General features: G+C 43.8%; 1 protein-coding gene across 4 annotated transcripts in view; it reads left to right on the top strand.

Annotated features, from left to right (window-relative positions):
* The window catches only part of LOC140993620 (glutamate receptor ionotropic, kainate 5-like), a 65,301-nt gene that overhangs the window by 3,975 nt on the left and 46,243 nt on the right, over nucleotides 1–15,083 (top strand). For all 4 annotated transcript variants that reach the window (XM_073463112.1, XM_073463113.1, XM_073463111.1 and 1 more), the window contains exons 2-5: nucleotides 7,030–7,194; nucleotides 9,258–9,355; nucleotides 12,000–12,165; nucleotides 13,087–13,265. In XM_073463112.1, the coding sequence (XP_073319213.1) occupies nucleotides 7,030–7,194; nucleotides 9,258–9,355; nucleotides 12,000–12,165; nucleotides 13,087–13,265 (608 nt within the window). The remainder of the gene's footprint in view (nucleotides 1–7,029; nucleotides 7,195–9,257; nucleotides 9,356–11,999; nucleotides 12,166–13,086; nucleotides 13,266–15,083) is intronic.

Below are 15,083 nucleotides of genomic sequence, written 5' to 3'. Positions count from 1 at the left end.
AAAGATGAAAATACCTCCACACGTCTCTCTGTTCTTTATTTTATGTGGATGCAACAGCATTTCCACCACCAACCGTCTGTGAGGTAACTGCTCATCATCAACACGGAGTAACGGACTTTCTGAGCCCCTAAACAGCCACGTGATGCATCATGGGAAAGAAAAACAGAGTTACAGGTCCAGATCCTGTTTCCAGTTTTTACCATCAGAACAGAGTCATGAAATGTGACGACCCTTCAACACCCTCACACATCACCAGTCGTCATCGACGGTGTTCATGTACGTACAGAAATTGTGGGACGCCGCGTATATGACTGAATCTATGGTCTTAACTTGGGACTTGCTGATCTGGACTTAGAACTTCATTGGGTACTGGTGAGGTTTTATACCGGATTTGACTTGGGACTTACTGGTGTTGATGGGGCTTGTTGGTCTTGATTAGGACTTGCTGGTGCAAACATAATCTCTAGTTTTGCACCATCTTAGACACCACAATTTCTCTTCACCCCTCATAATAACGAACACCGAACACATTTTGAAACCAAGGAACAAAAAACTTGTACGAGCCGATGAATCGAGTTAAAAAGTGTCACGAGAACGTCTGTTGTGCGTTGGCGGTATATAAATAAAACTGACTTATAAAAGCAAGAAATCTGTCCAGTCGGTGTCCTCAGACAACTTTCAGCCCTTCGTCTTCTCCTCGGAAACAAACCCTCCAAAGATTGCAATCACAACCAACACTTCACACGAGCAGCAATCAAATCACACAACAAGAATGAGTCAGCTCTAATTATCAATCACATACGTTTAACGAGCAGATTCATCGCTGTCACGCTGAGAAACGACCCAGATCAGATCCGACTGTAATTAGAGCAGCTCTGCGTTTATGTTGCAGGTCTCCGGCCGTCAATAACTTCCTGTGGAACGACAATTAGTGTTCAGAGACGCTGATAGCAGAGCAGAAACAAGAAGTGTTGATTCACACAAAGATGTAAAGTCTGAAGGACTGTATATCCGTCTTAGATTCAAGAGTCAACAGCCAGTAGTGACCCTGCAGTGTCCGAACTCGTCGGCTATAATCTGACGACGATTTAGCCTCTGGGGACAAAGACCGAAGTTTCAGGGGCAGTTTCAGTTTTAGTGACAGTTGCCTTGAAAATGAGTTTTTACAACTTTTTTGCAGTGAGTAAACTTTTTGTCTCTTTTCTTCTGATGTCTGGTTCGAGCTCTTTTATTACATCGGTGCATCAAACTTGTTTTTTCCCTTGTGAACATCTCGCTGGTGGTTCATTTCTCACCCGGTTGCGGTGTCGTACAGGTTTGCTCCAGGAGCCAAGTGTTGAGGATTGCGTCACACTGCGCGGCTGTTCGTGTTATTGTGTCCACCCCCTGCACTGATGCAAAGTGGTGACTTATGGTGTTGAAAATGAAAAGAGGCTGAAATAAATCTTCATCAGACATTTCCTCCTCCGGCAGGATTAAAAAATCAAGTGGAGAGCATAAATATTGTAGTGAAGGATTTTAACATTTCAGCAGCGTCGGTGTCCTTCAGCTGCAGCTGGAAACCGCCAGGCTGGTTTCAACCTGAGCCATCAGTCACTCTGAAGGATTCATTAACTCAACTTCATCAATAAATATCTCAAACTACAGAGAAGCAAAGGTAGTTTGTCACCGCAGGACGGCTCCAACGTTAATCCTTTAAAAATTAGCTCAAAGTTCATTTTTCAGAATTTAGGGCGAAAGTCATTTAATAAGTGAAGGTGTCAGAACTTATTTGAAAAGGCAAACGTCTCATTCTGGAGGAAAACCAAAAGTGAATATACATTTCATGCGTTTAGTGGATGAAACTTTGTCTGACCTGAGAGCCTGTTGAAGCCACCAGCTGCATATTAAAGGTCAGAAGCAGTGATGGAGGAGAAGAAACAGTCAGAAAAGAAGCAGAGAAACGAGAAGTAAACAACTCCTGCGTCGGCCCGAAGCTTTAATCTGAAGGAACGTTTAACAAACAGCCGGCGGCTCCACTTTAACAAAGTGTCTCTGCTAAACGGCTCAAACGACGACTGCAGGCTGCGACTCTCGTCTCATATTCAGACTGTATGAATGCTTGTTTTAGTTTGGGACACATCAGCACTGGAAACTGGATCATCTCACCTGACCTGAAGCTCCGTTTAAAACACACACCTGCAGATAATTAATCAGAACATGTGATTAAATGAACCAGCCGGAAGGTAAATATCCAGGAGGGAACCACAGAGATACAGTCAGTAGTTTTAAGTTGCTAAAAACATAAAAATGTGTCATCACTTCCCCTTTAAACTGTGGAAACAATAGAAAATATATACAACAACTACAGATGGCGGTGACTTCTGTCTGTTTTCTGTGGTCGGGTTATGATCTGATGATGCTGAATGTATGCCTTTTCTCTGGATTGCATTTGATCCAGAGGGAAAGACGACTGTCTGAACCAAATGTCTGCAAAGCGTCCGATATGTGGTGAGATATTTTAGGACAGATCCTTAAAATATCTAAAATGATCCAGATTTCATGTGAAAGTCTAAACCTTCTTCAGACGAGAGGACTGGGATGTGTCTGAGCTCTCACTTTTACCTGCAGGAGAAGCTGAACTCTGCAGGGAGCAGTTTTCTTAAAAAACACCAATCTATCCACTCAAACATGGACGCAGTGTGAACACCGTGTGCACTCAGGAGTCTCGTTTGCCTCTGGAAGGACAGCCGCCCACCAGAGGGTTGCAGCGCTGTGATTGGTGCCCCGGGCCGACGGAGCGAGTTGTTGTTTTTTTACTCGGTTTTGTCTTGTCTCGTTGAATCTGTCGACCTACCTGCGGCCCCCAGAGTCCACGCTTCCACACTTATATCAAAGAATGTCAAACGCATGAAGCTCAGAGGTGGAAGTGACAAGAAAACCTGTTAGTCAATTTTTTGTGTGAAGTTCTCACCGCCTCCAGGGGTGAAGTGAAACCTCCGTCCGCCTCCATAAAAGCAGCTTTATCGTCGTGTCTCAGATAACAAAACGCTCCTCTTAAATACATAAACACGAGGTGACGTTTCTGCTCCGACGGGCAGAACGAGGGGCGGGCGTCTCGGCGCCGGAGTAAAAAAATGAAACGGCATAATTTGATCTAGAAATTTGTTTTTTACAGCTGCGAGTGGGTGAACAGGCTGTCACGGAGAGCAAGAAAACAGAGTTTAACACAAGCAGAAACAGAGCAGGAGGACGTGAGGATGAAAAGAAAAACATTTAATTTGTATTAACTGACGCGAACACGAGTTTATTTAAACAGTTTCAGTTCTGTGAGCAGCTAACAACAAAGATGGCCGCTCACAGCTGCTCACATTACAGAGACCAGAGGAAACATTTCAGGACAGAGTTCAAGTGTTTGACCCGCTGATATCACTGCTCTTCATCTCCTGTGTGTGTGTGTGTGTGTGTGTGAGGGTGTGTGTGTGTGTGTGTCTGTGTGTGTGTGGTCGCAGTAAACACAGATAATGTCTGAACACTGCTGAAGAAGACTCTTTATCTCCGCTCTCATCTTCATCCTCCCCTCCTCTCTCTCTCTGAGCGCCGGGCATTCTGGGAAGACACCGACCTCTCCGTCTCTTCAGGCTCCAACAAACATCGTCTCTTATCGATACGACAAAGTGAATTTAACAGGCTGTTTGAGTTTTATATTTTCAGATCACATTTCCTGATTTTCCTCAACTAAAAGAAATAATCTTCTTTTTGTTTTTTTTAATTTATCCAACAGTTAAATTTAAAGTTCAGCTTCTCTCAGTTTTGAGACATCACCATGTTGAGTGTGAAGTTAAAACACTAACAGATGTCAGTTTATATTTTATTAAGTGCGCTTAATTTTTTGATTCTGCAGAGAAAAGCAACCCGATCACCAGAATGAATGTTAGCAGAGTATATTTCTGCATAACCACATATAAGTTAAGATAAGAATTTTCTTTTTCTCCTGACTTCCTGTGAAAAATTGACGGTTTTTGGTCGCCAACATCTGGAAACGTCTGCAGGTGTCCTTCAAAATACCCAGTGGTGTGACTCAAACTGCGGCCGGCTGTCCTGATGTGAAAGTCGGCTAATAATCATATAATGTGAACGCGATATGACACGTTTGGTACAAATGTCGACCTCAGACGTATCTGTGGTTTGCAGAAACTTTACCTGCTCACATTATGTCCTGGAGACCGGGCCGTAATGTTCTGATTCTGCAAAGAAAAGAAACTCACAGAACGAAAATATAAAAACAAATCATGGCTGGAGGTGAAACATTGATTATTTCTGTAGTACTGACTCCAAACCATCATTCAGACATCTGCTCCACTCTTCAGTCTATAAGATGTGAACTTATAGATAAATGACTTTATTAAATATTGGGCTAAATCCCATTTCCAATTTTTGCCCTACCCCTTGTTTTGGAGCTCTGTTGCCCCTCAGGATCTTCTCTCTCCTGGATCTGACCCTCAGCCAGAGAGCAAATACGTTTATTACCTAAAAATATCAAAGTATTCCTGGAGCACAGCACATCCTCCACCCTACAACCTCTCATCCCTTATCTGGACAAAACGTTTCCAGTGAACACAATCTAGCTTCAAAAACATATATGCTAAAACCATTTAGTCGTTTATGAATATAATCCTCACGGTTGCACCGACAGAAAACGCTGTGAGTGTCATGGAGGTCTGAAACACAAACCCTCAGACATCACGTCTTTATGTCTTTATCCTCTCTGCAGTTTTATTCCTGAGGAGACGATTCACAGAGCAGCAGATAACTCCACAGGAACCGTCTGCCTCTCTTTGTGTTTTCCTAAACTGCAAAACCCACAACAGTCCTTTTGAGGAAGGACACGATAAATCGCCTCGTACTCCGCCTCAAGAGGCGTTAATTATTTAAGAAACACAAATCAAATCCAGAACAAACCCGGCAGCAGCGGCAGCAGCAGCAGCAGCAGCAGCAGCAGCACTCGCTCTGCTTGTTACTGAGCCTCAGCAACGTATTCACTTTGATTCCTCGTCTTGTTGTTGGGCGTCTTTGCTCTGCGGCGTTACAGCTCAGTGTCCGCTCACACAGGGACGTGAGGACGGATTAATTACACTATAAAGAAATCCATGTAAATGCTCGTAATCAAGTCCTGGAAATCTTTCTTTCTTTCTTCTGCATTTAAACCATCTCATCCGTCTCTCAGATCAGGCTGCAGCAGCAGACATTATTTACCTGCTGGTATTAAAATGTGATCTTCCTCTCGATGCACTTTTCATGTAATAAACTACCTGACTGCTCTGCCTGCGTCTCCATCTGCTTCTCCTCGTTTGCATTCTGCATGCTCTCCGATTGCATGTTTTCCAGCGTGCTCAGTATTCAAAGCAGGCGAGTCAGCGGGGAGGTGTCGACAGAAATAAACATGGCAGGTGTTACTGTACAGCCACCAGGTACTCGCCCGTCGCTGCTTCTAGTGTGAGGAAATAGAAACGATGACGAGTCGCTTTTAGTTGCTGCAGCTGCGGCGAACGCTCCGCTTCCTGTTTAAAGGACGAGGCATCGAATCCATGTTGGTACGTCACCTGTAATAGAAGTCAGTGTGTGTGGATTAATACAAATCTGATCTCACCTTTTCTATTCACACCTGGTGCACTTTAAATGACAGAACAGTGCAGCAGAGATGCACCACTCTCCTGATTCAACGCTCACAAACCTCCAGCCTGGGGGAAACACACTCAGATCCTTTCATTGGTTAAAAATACCACTTCAACCACGTAAAATACTTCATCCTGCATCCAAAATCCAACTTAAGTCAAAGTAGAGACGCAGTTTCAGCAAAACTTCCAGCAAAAAATCCAACAGAAGATTGTTTAAGGTATACAGTAATTTAATGATCGTTATGGAAGCATGAAAATGCTGGACCTTTGTTCTGTATGTTGTTTACTTACATAATCCAGATGTTTTGAATGATGTTTAAACCAGAGAAATCCACACGTTACCTCAAGGTTAGCCTGTCGCTATAACTTCCAGGAGCGAGTCGGAGGGAAGGAAGTCGGAAACGAGACGAAACATAAAGCGAAGAAAACTTTAAAACATCGCCCGGTCTGTCAACGTTTGTGTCTGAGTCACGTCAGATAGAGTTTTATCAGCAGTTCTGGTTCTGGTTCTGGTTCTCTCTCTCCTCTCTGTAACGTTACGCTCATGAAGTAAAGTCACACAAATTTTCACACAAATTCCTGTTCATGTTTTCATCTCTGTCTTTGCTTATTTTGTGAAATATTCAAAAATGTAGCCTCCTCGAGGCTCGAGTGCTTATTGAAATGAAAATATCTGAGTGGTTTTGAGGGAAAATGCCTTTTTGGTGGAATTTCTAACGTCTAAAATATGACGAGGAGACAAAAAGCCAGAGAAGGTTTGGAAACACTAGATTAGATTAAATCTCTAACAACGTGTTGAATTTTGTAAACTCTCAAAATGTCACTCAAGTACAGTTACTTTCCACAACTGATGACTGAAAATACGTCTGATTAGTCCGCTGGTGTCTTCTCTGGTTAATTTTAGAGCTGATGAAAGTCTTGTAATTATCTCTTATCTTGAGATTTGTGATCAGGACTTTAATATCTCATTATGTATCGCTAACAGCATGTCTTCAGTCCTCTTTTTGTTCACTTGTCTTCCAGTAACAGGATCCTGAATACTCTTCTTTTGTCCAAAAAATACAGTCAAAACAATGAAACGGTTGTCACGCGTGTTAGTGTGCGGTCTGGAAATCCTGTCACTGGGATGAGGAGTTGTGTATAAATAGCCTGCTGGCTGTCAAAGTGTTGTAGCTGCAGGGCGACATCTCCTCAGCCAAACACAAAATGCTAATGCAGAGAAAAGTTTCTCCAACAACAAAAATAGACGTCTGACAGGACAAATATGAAAACAGTTTCCATTTATTAACTCCAATCTCATAGTCCAGGTTCACAGAGTCCATCTGAGGTCAACCTCGGCTGTATCCTCATCTCTCAACCTTTCTCCCTTCAGCGGCCATTTTGGATGACCAGTCAGTGTGTGGTCGTGGCGAGCGTCTGGCGCTGGCTCTGGCGAGGGAGAACATCAACAGTCTGATGGAGGGCTCCTCCCAGGCGAGGGTGGAGGTGGACGTCTACGAGCTGCAGAAGGACTCCCAGTACGACACCACCGACACCAGTAGGTCCCCGTCCTCTCCTTCTTCTTCTTCTTCTTCTTCTTCTTCTTCTTCTTCTTCTTCTTCTTCTTCTTCTTCTTCTTCTTCTTCTTCTTCTGCATCTTCTGCATCTTCTTGGTCTGGCTGAAAGTGTTTCTTCAGGCTGACATGTTCAGCGACGGTAAACCTCAGTAAGAGCTCTGTGTGAGGAGGCAGAGCAGAGCATTAAAGCACCAACCTTTATTAAACGAGGCAGGTCAATAGTGAATCAGGTGCAAAAGGTTCTTCAGCACTCGGTGAGCCTTCACTTTAAATATCACACCTGTTTAACAGAGAGGTTCAAGTTAAAGGTGCTTAAAAGTACCTGAAAATGAATGAAAAATGATCCTGGAGCACCTCTCCAAGTCATATTAGGAGTACGTTCATAGTTCTGATCTCCTTTCAAAGACAACGGTCTGAAGTGCATAGAAGCTCATATCGGGTCAAATGAGGTGTCAGTTGACAGCTTCATGTCACAGAAGTGAGTTACAAAAGCAAAACAGGTTGGAGATTTAGACAGATGACCCGTCTAGTTACTACAAGGTCTGCATGAGACTAAATCACATTCAGCACACTTGACTGAGGACTGACGAGGCAAAATAAAAGCCTTTTTGTCTCGGGAACCTGTTTGTGACCTCCGAGACTTGGAGGTCTGACGCTGAAACATTTATTGAGGTTATCGATCGAGGAGAATAGACATGAATATTACAAGTGAGACCGCTTTGAAATTCAAGACCCAATCTGAAGGTCACTTCCTGAACGGGGACGATTCAACCCGCGACAGAAGTTTCTAACAAAGAGGCTTCATGCAGTGAGAAAAAAATGAAAGAATTTCACAGACCGAGCCTGAATTTAACCGTGAATCCATCACCACCGAGGGATTTATTGATTGATTGTAGTATTTTCCAGCCATCCTCACATACACAGATCAGTTAATTCAGGATCATTTTAAACTGTTTTGTACTGTTTCTGAGGTGATCTGATTCAAAACGCTCTCGCTCTCTGTAAACTGATCAGTCGTGCTCTCTGGTGACCGGTTGTTCCACGCTGATGATTTTGTGCTGAAACATGACGGAGGCAGACACACACACAACAGACAGCAGGACGGACGGACGATGGAGGTTGTTTTACAGATTCAGAGGGTGTAGCGTCGGTGTGAAGCGGAGGTCATCGTGACCGGAGAGCTCGCAGCATTCTGCCACGAGCGCCTGCTGTGGATGTTTATCGATTATGAACCGCCGGCAGCACAAAGACAGACTTCCCCGATAGAGAGACAGTTAGTGTTTTCTGTCAGAGCATGCACACACACACACACACACACACACACACACACACACAGACACACACACACTGTAAATTGAGAGGAAGCTCAGGAAGACACAAATTGTGCAGGACAAACGACAAACACACAAAACCACAGTACGATAATGAAAAATCCATATTGATCATGTTGATGCAGAAACAATCAGATCAATGAGCAGACGGTTCTTTAAACCTGATCAGAGAAATAAAGTTATTTCAAACTCAAAAAACAGATCGGACCTCTTGTTCCGTTCTGAAGCTCTTCATGAGTTGAAGCTTTAACGTTCCTGCAGAAAGACTCGAAAATGGAAACCAGAACGATTTATTAACAGAAGAAACATGTCGTCAGTCAGCGCCAAACAGGAAGCTTTGGTTTTTTTCAGGAGCGTTCAAGTTCTGACTCGTTGTTGTTGGAGCGTCTTCTGAGGGTTTTTAAAAAATATTCAAATTATAAATTCAGCAGCTCGACTGATTTCCCTTCTTATTTATTCATTTCTTTTCAATTTCATTTAAATTTTAATTTATCAAGGAAAATAAAAGAGACAGAATTTTAATGAATGTTTTTTACATTCTCAATTAAATGAATAAACAAAGTTACCAATAAATTATAATAACACACCAAATGATCGTCAGCTACGGTCCGTCCGGACGAGCTGCTGACCGCGGTGCAGAGGAAACACGGACTGATCGTATTTATCTGTAACCGCTGGATGTTTCAGTTTAACTTGTGTTTTTCCTCTCGCAGTGTGTCAGATCCTGCCGAAGGGCGTGGTCTCCGTGATCGGCCCCGCCTCCAGCCCCGCCTCCGGGTCCACCATCAGTCACATCTGTGGGGAGAAGGAGGTGAGTCACGTCTGGCTCGGTGTCGGTACTGTTACACTGTAAATGTTACGTATGATGTTGATTATGAGCCGTGATGTCGAAACCAATCAGAGATAGACCATGGAAATGTTTACCACACCCACAAAGACACAAGGCAGGCGAGTTTACCAAGAATATATTGTTAAACACTAATATTACAAAACTGAATATATTTTCTGTCGGTGCAACACAAATAAATTCAACCTGTTTTACAAACTATTCACATTTTAAAGCTCATGTCAGACCGACTGTACTGCCGCTGGTTTCAACTGTACGTTGGGGATTAAAAGATGAATTACACTGTCCGTGGATGTTATTAAGATAAATAACATTACTGGGATTAACTGATTCAGAAGGTGTGACTTGAATGTGTTGAGGTGGATTTGTGTGAGATAAAGTCTCCAGCAGCTCTTTAAAGGCTTTAACGTGTCTCACCGTCCTCCTGCGTCCTCAGTCCGTCTCCTTTAAGCCTCGAACCGTCCTGATCTCCTCTCCTTTGCCTGACAGGTCTCATTTTATTGGATTCTGTGCTCGGATTTGAAATAAGCTCTGAGATCAGAGTGAAGCCCAGCTGAGCTAATTACAGTTTACCGTTTTAAACCTCTGCAGGTGTGCGTGGGGGGTTAAACCACTGAGCGGAGGATCACACAGGACATTTGGCCTCTGACCTGATTCTTCATTCAGCGCTCATCTGATTAATTTTTCAATTTTGTCTTTAATTTTTCAGTTTAAACACAGACGCTGTCCGTCACAGGATCTCTGCTCTCTGGAGTTTAAAGTGAAACCAAGCAGCTTTAAAAAATGTCTCTGATATTAATGAAAAAAAGCTCTCAGACTGTTTCAGGTGCAACGACTTGTTCATTTGGCTGAATCCATTTTTGGTGCTTTTTCCACGTGTGTGCGGAGCAACAGCAGTAAACTGAGAGAAGTTAGATTCAGATGGTGAACATGTGAAGCTCGGTGTGGTCGTGACTCCTCTCAGACAGAAGAGCAGCTGAGTCGAGCTGATTGAAGTCTGGTCGCTGACAGCAGCGAGCTGGCACTCAAAGCTGCCCCGCCCTTAATTATGTATAACTTTAAGCCTTAATATAACTTAAAATCCAGCGTGAGGCCTCAGGGGGGTTGGAGGCAGCCTCAAGTGGCCGTTCATTTTTTTTTACCTCAGAGATTTCTATTTGGTTTGACTCAGTCAGCTGAGTTCAGGATTACAGTCTCTGCTGTATGTGAACATTTTCAAACAATAATTAATCATAATAATTCAAAATAAAATACTTTTTATTTACCTTCGGCCTCAACAAAACTAAATGTGTTGAAGTTTATTAAAGTGGTAACCCCAGAGAGGCCCGCGGGCTGTGGTACGCTAGAGCAAGAAGTAGTTTGTGCAAAGTGTTGTTCAGCTTTTTCAGGAGAAAAGTGTTCAAAGTTGTTCTGATTGGCCAAAATCAAAACCAGCCGTCACAGAGGGGAAGGAGGAGGGAGAGGACGTGACAACAGAAGATCCTCACAGTGTTGTTCTGGTCTGTTCACAAAAAAAATTGGCCCGAACCTGAACTGAATAAGGAACTCATTGGGTTCTGGGCAGGTGTCTTAACTCTACACAGGTTCCTCCAGTCCAAAGGCAGATAACGATCCATGTTTCCTGAACTTCCCGGACTCGTTCCTCAGTCCCGGGCCATTTTCCACCCACATGGAATCGGTTCTGTTCCTGATCTTACATCTAGTTTTGAACTGTTCAGAAATAAATTGTTTCAGAACCTGAAAATTTGGTTCCAAGCTGCAACCAGAAATATCCTGCAGGTCGTGGGAACATCGTGGATTGCGCCCTCGTTGACGCTACATCCTTTATTAATATGGTTCTGCTGGTCCTGATACCAGATGATACCAAGTCTCAGAGAATCTTGACCGGTTTCAAGAACCAGAGATAGTTTGGTGAGTTCAGATGAAGCCTCAGTTACAGTCAGGAAGAGATGTTGTCACAGCTACAAAACAAAATGAATAATAGATCTGGGTTCATGGTTTGACCCCTGACCTTCACCAGCGCCACCGACGGATCTGATGAACAGTCAGCTGAGAGATGTTCTGAACACTTTCAGTCTCCTCAGAGGATGAACCCTTTTGATCTGGACTCTGCATGAACCGTTCTGTTTCTTCATCAGTGGTTGAACTTCTGCATCTGCTGGATGTTTCTTCCTGTTGTCAGTGAATCCTTTGATATGAACATGTGGTGTGAGTGGAGGTGAACATATCGCTGATGATCGACGCTTTGTTCCGTTCTCACAGTTTCCTTTTGAAACCGAACAAAGACTCGATTATCAGCGCGCGTCAGATTCTGATTAAAGCTTTCATTTCTTTTTATCTGAAGCCTGCACGGTTTGATGATTTCTTTTTAAAAAGAATATTTGTTCCCTTGATGTCATCACCTCTCATTCCTGCTCTTCTTCAATACTTCCTGTCTTTCCTCAGTTGACTTCAGATGGTTATTGTCCCGGAGGAGGAAATCCTTCAAGCAGAGAGAATAAAAACAATCTAAGACAATTAAAGACATTAACAGGCCATGAGTGCAGTTCATAATGAAAACACATGGAGGATGATAAAAGCTCATGCGTCTTCTTCCTGTTTCCCTCAGATCCCTCACGTGAAGATCGGTCCGGAGGAAACCCCGAAGCTGCCGTACCTCCGCTTCGCCTCGGTGACTCTTTACCCGAGTAACGAGGACCTGAGCCTCGCCATCGGCTCCATCCTGCGCTCCTTCGGCTACCCGACGACCAGCCTCATCTGCGCCAAGGCAGAGTGTGAGTCCTCATTTCTGCTGTTCGGTGGTTTCTTCCTCTCTGCTTACTTTACGAGCTGAACTGAAGCGTCTCGTGTTTATCTGCTCGCCTGTGGATGTTCAGCCGCTCAGTGATACCTGAAGAAGTGCTGAGTGGATGAATGTTGCTGTTCTGGGGACAGTTGAGTTTGTTCACATCGAGCAGATTTTCATGCTGCAGTGTTCGCTCACGTTCTCTCTCTCTGGCTTCAAGCTGCTCATAGAGAGCAAATATATAGAAACATATACTGGAAAATATAATGTAGCATGTTAAAAAATATATATTGAATCATATGGAGTCCACATGATACAAGTTTTGCTTTTTATTCTGGTTTCTTTTTAGTTGAACTTAGTTGTTTACAGGCAACAAAGGAGCAGATTCACATGTTAAAGCTTAACTCAGTCGCTGTGAAAGGCTGCAGATTTAAATGATGATCAGTTCCTTTGCTTCCTCCTGCAGACGCTCTCTCGGTCTTTAGTCGTGTCCTCGTCCTGCTGACTGTTTAACAGGCCCGTATTGTTGTCGTGAACGCTGCTGTCAGACAGTTAAACTCAGCGGCGGCGGCGTGATGAACGTTTTATGGCGGCGATTAGTCGAGGTGCGCCTGCTGCTTCTGTCACGGACGGACGAGGAAAGGAGACGGACGAGCGGCTCTGAATGTTAAAACGGAGATGATGCAACAGCAGCTTCTCAAAGTTACTCAGGAAATATTAAAACATGTCTCGTCTGTGTTTGAACTATTAAATGATCTCTGAATGTTTTTTATTCTAATACCTGAACAATAAATCAAAGGCAGTAACTTAAGGAGGATAACGGCTCTGACGTCAGCTGTGGTTACAAAAACATGTGATTATGTGTTTTTAACCGATTCACACTTCCTGATTCCCTGACTCCGCCCCTCAGGCCTGCTGCGATTGGAGGAGCTGGTCCACCGCTTCCTCATCTCCAGGGAGACGCTGTCGGTGCGGATGCTGGACGACAGCCTGGACCCGACCCCCCTGCTGAAGGAGATCCGTGACGACAAGGTGGCCACCATCATCATCGACGCCAACGCCTCCATCTCCTACCACATCCTCAGGAAGGTCAGGACGTTTGAGCTTCATACGCTATAACAAAAAGAAAACACAATACACACAGTTGTCTTCCTCCAGTTTTGCCTAACAGAGACGTCACAGCCGTCACGGTGGAGGAGCTCCGCCTGGCTGGAAATAAAACAAACATCAGAGGAAATGAAACAGCCTCTGAGCCTCCTGCTCCTCTGTCTGTCTGTCTGTCTGTCTGTCTGTCTGACACGTCTTTATTTCCTGAGCTGTTTCTGTCTGTTTCTTCCTCGGTGGTGTTTACAGAGCAGAACAGGACCTTCAGGTTTGGCTTGGTTTCCTGCCAAAGTTGGCCGCTCGATGTCGACAGACGTTACAGCGCCCCAAACTAAATCTACCAGCTCTTGGCAGGTTGTAATTCCACTCTGTGCCCGGTAACCTTGGAGGTCTGAGAAGTTGTGAATACAAAATAAAAAAAAGCGCTCAGTAGCTCCTGCAGGCAGAATGAAGCAGAGTGAAGCTCACAGTGTGCAGAAGGTTAATGGATTCATCTGAAGATCTCAGCCGGGAGGTTTCCAGTTCAAACCCCAGCTTGACTTTTGAACATATTGTACTGGGAGAGCTGGTCTGTCTGAGTCTGAGTACAGACAGTCTGAGTACAGATAGTCTGAGTCTGAGTACAGACAGTCTGAGTCTGAGTACAGACGGTCTGAGTCTGAGTACAGATAGTCTGAGTCTGAGTACAGATAGTCTGAGTCTGAGTACAGACAGTCTGAGTCTGAGTACAGACGGTCTGAGTCTGAGTACAGATAGTCTGAGTCTGAGTACAGACAGTCTGAGTCTGAGTACAGCCGGTCTGAGTCTGAGTACAGACAGTCTGAGTACAGATAGTCTGAGTCTGAGTACAGATAGTCTGAGTCTGAGTACAGACAGTCTGAGTCTGAGTACAGACGGTCTGAGTCTGAGTACAGATAGTCTGAGTCTGAGTACAGATAGTCTGAGTCTGAGTACAGATAGTCTGAGTCTGAGTACAGACGGTCTGAGTCTGAGTACAGACAGTCTGAGTCTGAGTACAGACAGTCTGAGTCTGAGTACAGACGGTCTGAGTCTGAGTACAGACAGTCTGAGTCTGAGTACAGACGGTCTGAGTCTGAGTACAGACGGTCTGAAGCTGCAGTTTAAAGAGAAAGGCTTGGTGTGAGGAAACAAAAGGGAACTCTGATCCCCAAACTCATCACATCTGTTCTACTTCTTCTTCTAATCTTCACCCACTGACTCATTATATCCACATTACTGTTGATTATTTATCAGATTTATCTTTAAAACATTGCTGTAATATCAAAGTAGGGCAAAAGTATTGTGGTCTTGGATCTTGTTGCACAGTCTGAACATTTATGAGAACATTTTACAAATACTGAGCTACGTATCACACATCGCAATAACGCCTAAAAAATGTCCTGATGTTACTTTAAGGCCACACCGCCGAGCATTCAACGTCAGGACACACTTCCAAAATAAAAGCCCCAAAACTACTTAGATTAAACATCAGCAGGTCTGTGACTATTACTTATTAATCTACTGACTGGGCATCAATCAACAGGTTCCCGACATGGTGGAGGTGCCACGCCTCACCTGAAGTCTAGACCGTCAGTAGAAATCATGACATTATTATGAAATATATAATATTTAATGCAGATTAAGCTTCAGGCTTCAGCCTTGTATTTAAAGAGTATTCAGACTTTTTACCTTTCAGTAAAATATCGATATGAGAGTATAAAATACTTCAGTACAAGTCCTGCATTCAAAAACGTACTTGTATAAAAACACAAAGCGTTTGTGCCAACATTTGTAAGAAGTCCC

This window comes from Pagrus major, chromosome 3 (assembly GCF_040436345.1).
Source record: "Pagrus major chromosome 3, Pma_NU_1.0".
Classification (NCBI taxonomy): Eukaryota; Metazoa; Chordata; class Actinopteri; order Spariformes; family Sparidae; genus Pagrus; species Pagrus major.
This window is presented reverse-complemented; position numbering and strand designations above follow the sequence as displayed.